This window comes from Pantherophis guttatus, chromosome 13, assembly GCF_059756535.1.
Source record: "Pantherophis guttatus breed Tessera chromosome 13, ASM5975653v1, whole genome shotgun sequence".
Classification (NCBI taxonomy): domain Eukaryota; kingdom Metazoa; phylum Chordata; class Lepidosauria; order Squamata; family Colubridae; genus Pantherophis; species Pantherophis guttatus.
Genome location: NC_142075.1, coordinates 22,298,799 through 22,312,543, shown reverse-complemented (window position 1 = coordinate 22,312,543; position 13,745 = coordinate 22,298,799). Strand labels below are relative to the sequence as shown.

Below are 13,745 nucleotides of genomic sequence, written 5' to 3'. Positions count from 1 at the left end.
CTAGGGCATACAAAACCTTTGCCAGACCAATTCTCGAATACAGCTCGTCTGCCTGGAATCCACACTGCATATCGGACATTAATACAATTGAGAGAGTCCAGAAATATTTCACAAGAGGAGTCCTCCACTCCTCTGCTCACAATAGAATCCCTTATGCCACCAGGCTTGAAATTCTGGGCTTAGAAAACTTAGGACTACATCGCCTTCAGTATGACCTAAGCATAGCTCATAAAATTATCTGCTACAATGTCCTACCTGTCAATGACTTCTTCAGCTTCAACCGCAACAATACATGAGCAAATAATAGATACAAACTCAAGGTAAACTGCTCCAAACTCGATTGCAGAAAATACGACTTCAGCAACAGAGTGGTCAATGCCTGGAATGCACTACCTGACTCTGTGGTTTCATCCCAAACCCCCATAACTTCAACCTTAAACTGTCTACCGTGGATCTCCTCACCCCATTCCTAAGAGGTCTGTAAGGGGGGGTGCATAAGCACACCAGCAGTGGGTTTCAAATTTTTTTACTACCATTTCTGTGGTTGTGGCTTGGTGGGCATGGCAGGAGAAGGGTACTGTAAAATCTCCATTCCCTCCCCAATCTAGGGGAAGGTTACTGAAAAATCCCCATTTCCTCCCGATCAGCTGGGACTTGCGAGGCAGAGAATAGATGGGGGCAGGGCCAGTCAGAATTTTTATCCAACGGTTCTCCGAACTACTCAAAATTTCCGCTACTGGTTCTCCAGAACTTGCTGGAACCCACCTCTGATACCTACCATCCCTCTCCAACTGTCCCCATGTATCCCACCTATTATCTTGTATATGTTTGACAAAAAAAATAAAATAAAATAAAATAATAAAATAAAATAAAATAAAATAAAATATAAAATATAAAATAAAAAATAAAATAATAAAATAAAATAAAATAAAATAAAATAAAATAAAATAAAATAAAATAAAATAAAATAAAATAAAATAAAATAAATTCTAAAATTAAAACTTGGAAGATCAGCATCCTTTTCCCAGTCTCCTCACCACGTAGCTGGTGGAGTTCTCAAAATCGTAATAGTAAAGTTTGTTTTCGGCTCCAACGAAGACGGAAGAAGAGCCCTCTTCGTGGTAGACAGCGATGTGTTTCTCCGTGGTATTAAACTGGAACTTTTTCCACCCTATAAAAGAGAGAGGGGGGGGGGAAAAAGGGAAGAAAACTCAGGACTGAGCCCAGATGAAGGAAAGCACAGGGACTCCTTGCGTTACGACCACAACGGAGCCCAAAATTTATGTCGCTAAGTGAAGCATTTGTTAAGTGAGTTTCGCCCCGTTTTATGACTCTTCTTGCCACAGTTGTTAAAGGAATCGTCGCATTGGTTAAGTGAGTCACCCGGTTGTTAAGTGAAACCAGTGAATTCTCCCCATTGACTTTGCTGGATAGAAGATCGCAAAAGGGGATTGCGTGACTCCTGGGACACTGCAACCGTCATAAGTACGAGTCAGTTGACAAGCGACTGAATTTTAATCACATGATCATGGGAAAGCCGCAACGGTCATAAGTGTGAAAAACGGCCGTAAGTCCCTTTTTTCAGTGCCGTTGTAACTTTGGTCACTAAATGAACTGTTGTAAGACGAGGACTTCCTGTATGGAAGCACCTCATTCAAAGGAAACTCAAAGGTGATGATAGAAGCACTCAAACTGATCTGTGACTCACAAGTCTGATTTTTTTTTCCAGGAGCTTTAAATCAAACAGTCTCTTTCTTGACGAATTCACGCTGTACTGTATAAATTCGTCATAATAAATAAATGCAGCAGACTGTGAATTGGGCATATTTTCTGCCCCTTCCCCTTTCTATTTTTCCATTGTGATGGGTTTGGATTCACAGGCCTGCTTCTATATTTAAACATTAAACAGGTTCTGGATATTTATTTTTTTTACTTATTGGATTTTTACCCCACTTTTATCACTTTATAAGCAATTCAACGTGGCAAACGTACCGAATGCTTCTCCCTCCTCCTCCTATTTTCCCCACAATAACCCTGTGAGGTAGGTTCAGCTGAGAGAGAGAGAGAGGGATTGGGATGGGCCAAAGTCACCCAGTCAGCTTTCATGCCTAAGGCAGAACTAGAACTCACAGCCTTCTGACGATTGACCTAAAGTTCCCCAGCTGGCTTACATTCCAAAGGTGGAACTAGAATTCACCGTCTCCTGGTAATTGGCCTAAAGTCACCCAGTCAGCTTTCATGCCTAAGGCAGGACTAGAACTCACAGCCTTCTGACGCTTGACCTAAAGTTCCCCAGCTGGCTTACATTCCAAAGGTGGAACTAGAATTCACCGTCTCCTGGTAATTGGCCTAAAGTCACCCAGTCAGCTTTCATGCCTAAGGCAGGACTAGAACTCACAGCCTTCTGACGATTGACCTAAAGTTCCCCAGCTGGCTTACATTCCAAAGGTGGAACTAGAATTCACCGTCTCCTGGTAATTGGCCTAAAGTCACCCAGTCAGCTTTCATGCCTAAGGCAGGACTAGAACTCACTGACTCCTGGTTTTTAGGCCAGCACCCTAAACCCTAGGCTGGTGGCGTAGTATTGAAGGCATCGGACAGATACTGGGAGACTGTGAGTTCTAGACATGAAGCTAGCTGGGTAATCTTGGGCCAGTCACACCCCCTCAGCCCTAGGAAGGAGGCAATGGCAAACTAAAATCTGGCCAAGACAACTGCCAGGACTTCTCCATCCAGTCAAGGCTGATTTGAAGGCACCTCCTCCAAAAAAAATAGATACAATCAGCACATGAATCAATGCTACACCCACACTTTCCTTTGGTCCCTCTGCCATCTGATGCATTTCCAAATTGTTGACATGTGAACATGATCCAGGCAGCTTCCCTCATCAAATTAACTAGGCCAGCCACCTTTCTTTCTTTCTCTTTCTCTTTCTCTTTTTTTCTTTCTTTCTTTTTCTCTCTCTCTCTCTTTCTTTCTCTCTCTCTTGCTTTCTTTCTATTTTTTCTCTCTTGCTCTTTCTTTCTCTCTCTATTTTTTCTCTTTTTTCTTTCTCTCTCTCCTTTCTTTCTTTCTCTCTTTCTTTTTCTCTCTCTCCTTTCTTTCTTTCTCTTTCTTTTTTCCTCTCTTTCTCTCTCTCTCTTTCTTTCTTTCTTTCTCTCTCTCTCTTTCTTTCTCTTTATTTTTTCTCTCTCTCTTGCTTTCTCTCGCTCTTTCTCTCTCTATTTTCTTTTTTCTTTCTCTCTCTCTCTTTTTCTCTCTCTTTCTTTCTTTCCTTTTTTCTTTCTCTCTCTCTCTTCTTTCTTTCTTTCTTTCTTTCTCACTTCCTCCCATTCCACCCCAAGCTGGTTCATCTTCTGATTTTAAGATTGTGAATTGCTACCCAGAACTGCAGAACAGGTTCCATCCGCAGAATCCACAGTTAGTTGTTGAGATCTACCATAATCTCTTTCTCCGTGGCTTCTCGCTAGCTCTCCTCCCTCTACACAATGCTCAGGAAATGTCCAGATGGTGAGGGGAGGTTGTTGGACAGGGGGGAAAAAAGAAGATAACGAAAGAGAAGACGGCCAAAGCCATTTTGCTCAAGGATGAAATACAGTTTCCCACGGTTTTGTTGTTGTTTTTCCCCTGTCCTTGATCCGGCTCTCTGGGAAAAAGCCAACACAACACACACACAACTAGATTTAAAGCCAACACCACACCTAACCCATACTAGTTCACGGGTTGAACACGGGCATATGAAACTAAGAAAGACTTAGATAATCAGGCTCCATCGTGAACATCTGCTGACCTTCAATCACCCAACTTGGGTTTCAACAGATGACCCTGACTCAACAACTGTGGGAGGGAAGGAAATAAGCTTTTCTTTGTTCCCAGCCTGCTGAGTGAATTTAGACATCTCTCCCTCCCTCCCTCTCTCTCTCTCTCTCTCTCTCAATCTCTCTCTCTCAATCTGTCTCTCTCTTTCTCTATCAATCTCTCTTTCCCTCTCTCAATCTCTCTCTCTCCCTCTCTCAATCTCTCTCTCTCTCAATCTCTCTCTCTCTCTCAATCTGTCTCTCTCTTTCTCTCTCAATCTCTCTTTCCCTCTCTCAATCTCTCTCTCTCCCTCTCTCAATCGCTCTCTCTCAATCTCTCTCTCTCTCTCAATCTCTCTCTTTCCCTCTCTCAATCTCTCTCTCTCCCTCTCTCAATCGCTCTCTCTCTCAATCTCTCTCTCTCAATCTATCTCTCTCTTTCTCTCTCAATCTCTCTCTTTCCCTCTCTCAATCTCTCTCTCCCTCTCTCAATCGCTCTCTCAATCTCAATCTGTCTCTCTCTTTCTCTCTCAATCTCTCTCTTTCCCTCTCTCAATCTCTCTCTCTCAATCTCTCTCTCTCTGTGTCAATTCTCTCTCTCTCTCAATTCTCTCTCTCAATCTCTCTCTTTCCCTCTCTCAATCTCTCTCTCTCTCTCCCTCTCTCAATCTCTCTCTCTCTGGGTCAATTCTCTCTCTCTCTCTCTCAATTCTCTCTCTCAATCTCTCTCTCAATCTCAATTCTCTCTCTCAATCTCTCTCTCTCAATCTCTCTCTCAATCTCTCTCTCTCATTCTTCTCTCTCTCTCTCTCTCTCTCTCAGTCTCTCTCAATCTCTCTCTCTCTCTCAATCTCTCTCTCTCTCTCTCTCAGTCTCTCTCTCTCTCTCGTTGAACTCTTGTTCATTCAGCCCAACGGGAGCCAATGGGAAGAGAGCCGCAAGTCTGTGTGGTCCACCTGCAAAGAACAGGTGGGCAGGTGGACGTCTTCCACCCAAGCTTTCTCACAAGGAGGCGCCCAGATCGAACAGTAGATAGTCAGGTTCTCCTGCTCTCACGTTGTCCGTCCAGTTTGGCAACAGGATGAGTTAAGAACTCAGGCATCTAAAATATAGGTTGCGCATTGTCTCGGGAGGCATCACAACATCTCGTTTGCTAAATAGTGTGGCTTTTGACTCTTCTATTTTTTTTTATTTTATTTTATTTGAAGTATTGTGTCATGATCTCAAGGGACCAAAACAAGATCTTCTCTTGGGCCTTTTCAGTCAGCCGTGATGATGACTAATGCAGGGAATCCTCCATCTCAACCTGGGTCCCTCAAGGCCTCCAAGCAGTTCTGCTTCAGGCTGATCAACACACTACCTGAGGGCAGCTGGCATTTGACAGATGCTTTGTTGACAAGAGGATAGAAATGCCCGCAGCAGGGAGGGGTGGGTCCCCTTTTAAGGGGCTGCCCTCCCTCATCCATCTCAGCTCCCAGCCAGGGGGAAATCAAAACAAAACTTTCCTAGAAGGTTTCGTTCAAACCTAGGAGGCTGATGGAAGCTGAATTGCAATGCAAAAGAGCAGGAGGCCAGGAGGTATAATCTTTGGGTGATCTCCTTGGGTGGCCAGGGTCTAAAAGAAGAACACAATGTTTTGGCAAGACTTGGTCGCAGCGTAGCACAGGTGGATCAGCTGCAAATCTATCTGGTTGATAGAATAGAATAGAATAGAATTTTTTATTGGCCAACTGTGATTGGACACACAAGGAATTTGTCTTGGTGCATACGCTCTCAGTGTATATCAAAAGGAGAGATACATTCGTCAAGAATCATAAGGTAAAACACTTAATGATAGTCATAGGGTACAAATAAGCAATCAAATCATACTAGGAAACAATCAATATAAATCTTAAGGATACCAGCAACAAAGTTACAGTCATGCAGTCATAAGTGGGAGGAGATGGGTGGTGGGAACGATGAGAAGATTAATAGTAGTGCAGACTTAGTAACTAGTTTGACAGTGTTGAGGGAATTATTGGTTTAGCAGAGTGATGGCATTCGGGAAAAACTGTCCTTGTGTCTAGTTGTTCTGGTGTGCAGTGCTCTATAGCGTCGATTTGAGGGTAGGAGTTGAAACAGTTTATGTCCAGGATGTGAGAGATCTGTAGATATTTTCACAGCCCTCTTTTTGACTCATGCAGTATACTGGTCCTCAATAGAAGGCAGGTTGATAGCCTTTCATTGATTGTCAAGTATTAAATACGCTGAGAAGTCTGTACTTGTTGGACATATTTTACCCGCTGACCCAAATTCCTCAATCTTCTTGAGTTTTGAAGATGGCTGCAAGAAATTAGTGTTTTTGACCTGAGGACCACTTTAAATCTTCATAATCCCCAAATCCCCGGGTGCTTTGAGCAACAGATGCTTAACTATATAATTCATGCTACTGAATTCTACCTTCTGTCCATCCAAGTGTTTATTTTTCTTTGCGCTGTTCTGCCTTCTTATCCTATTCAGTCCCAAATTCTAGCCCGATTGTGTTCATTCCAGCCTCTTTCCTGGGTTCCCAGTTTGTGAGCCGTGGTGGCGCAGTGGTTAGAATGTGGTACTGCAGGCTAATTCTGCCGACTGCCAGGAATTCGATCCTGACCGGCTCAAGGTTGACTCAGCCTTCCGTCCTTCCGAGGTCGATAAAATGAGGATCCGGATTTTTGGGGAGGTCGATAGGCTGACTCTGTATACCACTTAGAGAGGGCTGTAAAGCACTGTAAAGCGGTATATAAATCTAACTGCTATCTCTCCGGGCACACGAGCCATCGCCCATTGCTCTTCCAAGTTCCGGCATGCTGGCCAGCTAGTCTTCATGCGCACACATGTGCACCGGCCAGCTGGTCTTTCCACATGCAAGCATGCCAGAAACTGGAAGACCAGGTGACCGCCGTGTGCATGCGCACCATGTGCATTTCCGGCACACACACGCATGCTCCCGTTTCGACACTCGGTGCCAAAAAGGTTAGTCAACACTGGTATAGGTTCTCCTGCTTCAGCAGGGGGGGCTGGACTGGAAGACCTCCAAGGTGTTGTGGTCCGCCCGCAGCCTGCAGAGCTGGTAGCGGAGTCGGACAGCGAGGAGGCTGGGGAGGACAATGGGCCAGTCCTGGAGTCAGGGGAAGGCATGAACGAGGGCTCTGCGTCGGAGGCAGAGATGGGGCCAGGGCCATCTGGGAGCGATGCGCGAACTCCAGAGCCTCCAGAGGCAGATAGCAGAGAGGCAGAGGAACAGGAGGAGCCTGTTCCTAGTGCCCGCATGAGAAGAGCTGCCGGAAGGCAAGAGCAGCTAAAGCAGAGAGGACGACTCGGGAGTAAGGCCAGGAGATGATTGGCCCCTCCCAGAAGGCTTAAAAGAGCAGCAAAGGCTCTTGGGATCTTTGTAGGAAAGCAACGTTGCTACATTTTGTCTCTTGCTTCTGAACTTTTGCCAAGAAAAGCCTTTGGCAGGATGCTAAAGTAGACAAAGGTTGGTGATAAGGCCGAAGGACTGTTTACGAAGGATTTGTTTTGAATTTGGACTAAGCTGAGAACGAAGTCATTCTCAGCTGTTCTAATAAAATATGTTTGTTTAGGGCTGATTGTGTCTGGTAATCACTACTTGGGCCTCGGTCACAACACAAAGTCCCTTCCAGCTCTATTCTATTCTATTCTAAATTGAGGACAACCTGCATTATCTCCACTGCCGTGGCTGTCTACGGCTCATATAACCAAAGGCGCGCTGTTTACAAAGCATATCAAACTGTGGTAGCTTTCTGCTTTGCTCTGCAGTTTGGGCTGATGTGCTGAAGACACGGTCCAGCTGCTGAAGGAAGGAAATATTATGAAACACACACACACACACACACCTGATGCATGAGATGGTTGCCACAGGCCAAAGGCATGTTTCCTGCTCTACACACAGAAGCCAAAGGGTACAGAACTCGCAGCGTCAGCTAATCAAAACCTCCCTGCTCAGCAGAGTAGCAAAACTCCCTGCTTGTCTCAAAAAGCGCGCTTACAAAGGTTTTATTATTCTCGCCTTCTCTTGCGCATTCCCGACATCAGTTTCCTTTCCTAAAGCAGCCAATTCTGCCCGGTTCCCCATAATAAATGTTCTGTCATCGCTTTTTAAAAAAAATAAAAATAAAACCAAAACAAATCCGAGTGTCACTCAGACTTTTTGAAACTGCCAACTCTGATCTAAGATAGCCAAAGGTCAAGAATCTTGACTTTTGACTTGGGTATGTTTTTGCAAAAGCCATCGTATTTGAATCGAGCCCACGTTCTGTCCAGCACATTCCTCCAATTCAGCAAGTTTACACCACAGTCTTCTACACGCCTTACAAAACATTTCTCCTTGAACAGAGCATCAATTCATACCCAGGGATAAGTCTGGCTTGGAGCCCAGGTATGCCAGTTATCAACAAAACCATAAGCAGCGTGGGCCAGGAGTTATCTTCAGCGTCTCAGCTGAGAAAGAAGGCAATGGCAAGAAATCATTTGTCGTTTTCCTTCATTTTGTCTGCTCTGTTCATCGATTTTGCAGATCATCTATGAGATGCCCTTTGGGAGTTGTTTAGAGAGCCCTGATCCGTTTGGCACTGATTCCCAGTTGTAGCTGCCTAGGACAGCATCGTTCAGAGGATGGGGGAGCCTTCAACAAGCCATAATGGGAGGGGAAGGGGAGAGAGGAGGAGGAGGAGGAGGAGGAGGAGGAGGAGGAGGAGGAGGAGGAGGAGGAGGAGGAGGGGCAGGAGGAAAAAATACTGCATGGTCCTTGGTGGTCTCTGAGTTTAATTGTTTTCTTGCAGTCATTTCATGACCCAACTAGATAATGTCATCGGTGTTAGTAGGGAATGGGGAGGAGGAGAAGGAGAAGGAGAAGGAGGAGGAGGAGGAGGAGGAGGAGGAGGAGGAGGAGGAGGAGGAGGAAAAGAAAGAGAAAGAACCAGAAGGAGAAGGAGAAGGAGAAGAAAGAGAAGGAACCAGAAAGAGAAGGAGAAGGAGAAGAAAGAGAAGGAGCTAGGAGGAAGAGGAGGAGGAGGAGGAGGAGGAGGAGGAGGAGGAGGAGGAGAAAGAGAAAGAACCAGAAGGAGAAGGAGAAGGAGAAGAAAGAGAAAGAACCAGAAGGAGAAGGAGAAGGAGAAGAAAGAGAAGGAGCTAGGAGGAAGAGGAGGAGGAGGAGGAGGAGGAGGAGGAGGAGGAGGAGGAGGAGGAGGAGGAGGAGGAGAAGAAAGAGAAAGAACCAGAAGGAGAAGGAGAAGGAGAAGAAAGAGAAGGAACCAGAAAGAGAAGGAGAAGGAGAAGCAGAAGGAGAAGAGAAGGAACCAGAAGGAGAAGGAGAAGGAGAAGAAGGAGAAGGAGAAGGAGAAGAAAGAGAAGGAACCAGAAGGAGAAAGAGAAGAGAGAAGGAATCAGATCAGCCTAGGACTGTTGACTAGACTGGGAGATTTTTTTAAAAAAGATATTTGAAAAACAAAGATCAACCACGCCTGCATTGTTCCTAAAAGAGGCTGCCCAAATGTGTCCAGGAAGCCATCAGGCCATGTCACAGTTTCCAGAGGCGCACAATAACTTTATTTTAAAAGCATGCACACCAAAAAAAAAAAAAAAAAAATTCAAATCATTGCCAAATTCAGCTCTGCATTTGCTGCTGCTCCTCTCTACCACTTGCTCAGCTCTTCCGTTAGCGGTCTTTAAAAATTTAAAGCTGGGAACCGTTGTGGTTGCCTCCCTAATGCACCTGCTCGAAAAAGGCCGAGGAGATGAGAAAGAACAGCATCTGCACCGGGCAAAGGGAAACCATGATGAGTGGAGAACAAGCCACATTTGAAGGAAAATACTAGGGGGGAAATATGTTAGGGCCTAAACCGCGAAAAGAGAGAAAAGGTTAATTTAAACCTCTATCTCAATCCAAGGGTGAAATCCAGCAGGTTATGACAGGTTCTGGAGAACTGGTAGCGGAAATTTTGAGTAGTTCGGAGAACTGGCAAATAACACCTCTGGCTGGCCCCAGACTAGGGTGGGAATGGAGATTTTGCAGTATCCTTCCCCTGCCACACCCACCAAGCCACGCCCACAGAACCGGTAGTAAAACAATTTGGATTTCACCACTGTCTCAATCTCCTTATGCAGGTTTACACACACATTTTAAAGCCACATTTTGCTTAACGGTGTTTTGTTGAATAAACCACAATTAGCACCCAACCGAGCCAAGAACCAGATATCTCAACATGGTCAAATGTAAAAAAAAAAAAAAAAGGTAAAGGTTTTCCCCTGTCTGACTCTAAGGAAAATGCTTATCTCTGTTTCTTGGCTGAGGAAGCCAGCATTGTCCAAAGACATTTTCCGTGGTCATGTGGCCAGCATAACTATAAGCCAAGAGGTGCATGGAAGCTGTTACCTTCCCACCCAAGTGGTACCTATTTATCTACTTGCATTTACATGCTTTTGAACTGCTAGGAGCTGTGGTGGCATGGTGTTTAGAGTACAATATTGCAGGCTACTTCTGCTGCCTGCCGGCTGCCTGCAATTTGGCAGTTCAAATCTCACCAGGCTCAAGATTGACTCAGCCTTCCGTCCTTCCGAGGTGGGTGAAAAATGAGGACCCAAATTGTTGGAGGCAATGTGCTGACTCTAAACCGCTAAGCGAGGGCTGTAAAGTAGAGCCCTACCTAGAGCCTTGGTAGTACAGTGGTCTAAGGCACCCTGTTATTAAGCTGGTTATTAAGACCTGCCTGCAATTACTGCAGGTTCGAATCTCACCAAGGCTCAAGGTTGACTCAGCCTTCCATCCTTTCTAAGGTAGGTAAATTGAGGACCCAGTTTGTGGGGGCAATAAGCTGACTTTGTATAAATATACAAAAGAATGAAGGCTATTGCTTAGCACATTGTAAGCCGCCTGCTAAGATGTTCTTCAGCCCTAGTTCTGTGAAATCTCATTCACAAGTTTCTGGGCTTTTTGTATCCTGCTGAAAAGCAACAACTCTGTGCCTGCAGAGTTTGTGTCTCCCAAATTGCAGCACAGAGTTGTTGCTTTTCAGCAGGATACAAAAAGCCCAGAAACTTGTGAATGAGATTAGTGCTATTGCTAGGTGGGCAGGAACTGGAGCGAGGAACGGGAGCTCACCCCATCACACGGCGCTTGGGTCTCGAACTGCCAACCACCCAGTCAACAAGCCCAGCATCTTAACCGCTAGGCCACCACATCCCCTTTTGGTAAAAATCTATGCTACACAAAGCCGGACTTTCTCTGTAGGATGCAAACAAAAGTTCTGGATGCTTTTAGAGACCGCCTTGGTTTTCATACTATGGTGGGCCCCCAAAGCTTGCTGACCACCCGTGCTTTCTTGGGCGAATGTGGAGAATCTGGGTGGTTTCTCTGGGTGGGCAGAATTATTCACTCGGAAAATGGAAAAACAGCAATGCCCCTGAAGGGAGAATGCAGGCTTTTTTCCTTCCAACCTGACAGTCAGCCAAGGGTTACTCAGAGCTGGAATGGGTGAGCTTACAAAGCTCTTTCTGAAGAATTGTGATCAAGAGTTGTTGAATGCCAAGAGTCTAAGAGTCACTTATGGTTGGTGCAACCAAGCCCAGGAGGAGATAGAGAGAACATTGACCTGTTGTGGAAAAGAGAAGTATTCGCATTCCTGGAAAGGGTCTTCGGGTGAATTTTCCTTTCCACCGAAGGGCAGAGCATTTCCACCTCCCTTTCAAAATTAGGAAATTAAAATTTATTTTCGAACGCCTACGTCTCCAGTGATTGAGGTCAAGGTTTCTTAATCTGAGCAACTTCAAGAAGTATGAACTTCAGCTGAGGTATGGAGTTGAAGCCCATATTTCTTAAAAGTTGTTGAGGTTGAGAAACGCTGGTTTGGAAAGGGAAACAAACAATCGTTATTGAGTTAATCCAGTTGTCCGCCTATTCCAGCATCTTGTCTCCTGCAATGGTCTTTCTGGAAGCCTACGAGATGCCCAAGTAGGACCTGTCAGGCATTAGACATTTCGACAAGTGAGCATTATTTTGGGATCTTCTAAGAGTGGAATTTCCAAGTTGTCTTATTATCTATCGTTGCTTTTGATTGATTGATTTACATCTTCACTTTTCTGTCAAAACTCACGGCAGCCTTATTAGAATAGAATAGAATAGAATAGAATAGAATAGAATAGAATAGAATAGAATAGAATAGAATAGAATAGAATAGAATAGAATAGAATAGAATAGAATAGTTGTTGTCATAGAAGTGGCTAGTTTATACTATTATATAAAAGTAAAAAATTGAGGTTTGATGTTATTATCTTATTTTACTGCACCAAACGGAATCAAAATGCCTTTTCTTTCTTTTTCTCCCCTTTGCTACACCTTTCCCTTCCCTATTTTTCCTATTATTTTCTTTCGTATGTCTGTATTTTACATTATAACCTAATTTTTTTTTAAAAAAAAAAAACACCTCACGGCAGCATTCATCATCTTTTTTCCTCCAATTCTTTCTTGGACCCCAAATACCAGGTTCAAATCTTGTAAGACAGGGAGTAAAACTTTCTCCATTTCAGCTAAGATGTCTGGAGGTTCCACCAGCAACGTGGGCTTGCAAAGCTGACACAGCCCACGGATCTAAAATTAAGATATGTGGTCAAGACCACACCGCTGGCTAGACATGTAGACTAACTTTGTAACGAGAAAGCATTTTTCGAGGGAGAAAGTCAACAAGCAGCTCTGAGAAATGCTGAACAGCTTCAGAAATAGTTTTCACATGTTCTGATGCTCTTCAATTCCCAAGGATCCTGTGCGGTATGAACTGAAAGGCAGCCACAAACTTCTGTGTAAATAGTATATTTGCACTCTTATTTGCAAATAGTAAGACTGCTGCCGCTATGACAGTTCTAAATGAGGGCTGATCAGGAAGTTCAACAGATACTTCCTCATGCACTACAGTGAGATACTCAACTAGCACAAATATACTATATCAGTGATGGCTAACCTTTTTGCCATCGTGTGCCAGGAAGGGGGAGCGGGGGAGGTTCGTGCACGTGCGTGCCCACACCCATAATTCTATGCGGCCTGCCCTGCGCATGCGTGCCCAACTCCCCCTCCCCCCTTGCTCCTGGCCCATTTTTCTTTGTCACCTGGCTCCAGATCCTCTCTGCATCTGGGGAGGGCGAAAACAGCCTTCCCTACCTATCCCCAGGCCCTCCGGAGGCAGAAAACAGCCTGTTTCCCTACTTCTGATGGGCCCAAAAGGCCTGAAAATCAGGTGGCCAGCATGCACATGCGCACCAGAGCTGAGCTGGCATACCCACTGATATGGCTACGTGTGCCATAGGTTCGCCATCTCTTTACTATACTATACAGATGCAAGATTTTCTGTGCAAGATTTAAATTTTCTTTAAGTGTATTATATCATATTGAAGTAGGCTATGACCTGGGAAAACTCGTGCAATAAATTGCAATACCTTTAATGCGCGCAAAGTTTTGATTGACTCCACCCGATTCTGCTCAATCCAGTTATTCAGTTTAACTCATTGGTGTGTTTGCACAATGTACCAAAGCTTAACTCAACCACACATTTAGCATCATGTGTCAATTGCACCACTGCCCAGATGCAGTTATGTAAGCGAAACCATTTGTATAATAATTAGTTCATTTGGATCAAAGATGAAAGGTTCTTGAGGTTATCTTCAGCTAAACTGAAATGAAATACATTTTATTTTTTAAAAAAACAAATATTTAACCACCATATGACCTGTTTCCCAAGAGACAGGGTAAGAAAAAAAGCTTTCAAACTGAAAGAAGAAACATGTTTTCCAAATTTTATTATAAAATAAGGAACACAACAACCTTCGGGCATCCACCTTTGTGCTTTGTTAACCACAAACTTTGGAAACGTTCTTGTTTCACTTTGAACCGAACAAAATGATTTCCTTTTAAAGGCAACA

The 13,745-nt window shown here is 44.4% G+C and overlaps 1 protein-coding gene across 1 annotated transcript in view; it reads right to left on the bottom strand.

Moving 5' to 3' along the window:
- Nucleotides 1-13,745, bottom strand: part of SEMA7A (semaphorin 7A (JohnMiltonHagen blood group)) — a 43,779-nt gene that overhangs the window by 15,373 nt on the left and 14,661 nt on the right. Inside the window, exon 2 of the mRNA XM_087878106.1 lies at nucleotides 1,038-1,171. Within this exon, the coding sequence (XP_087734232.1) occupies nucleotides 1,038-1,171 (134 nt within the window). The remainder of the gene's footprint in view (nucleotides 1-1,037; nucleotides 1,172-13,745) is intronic.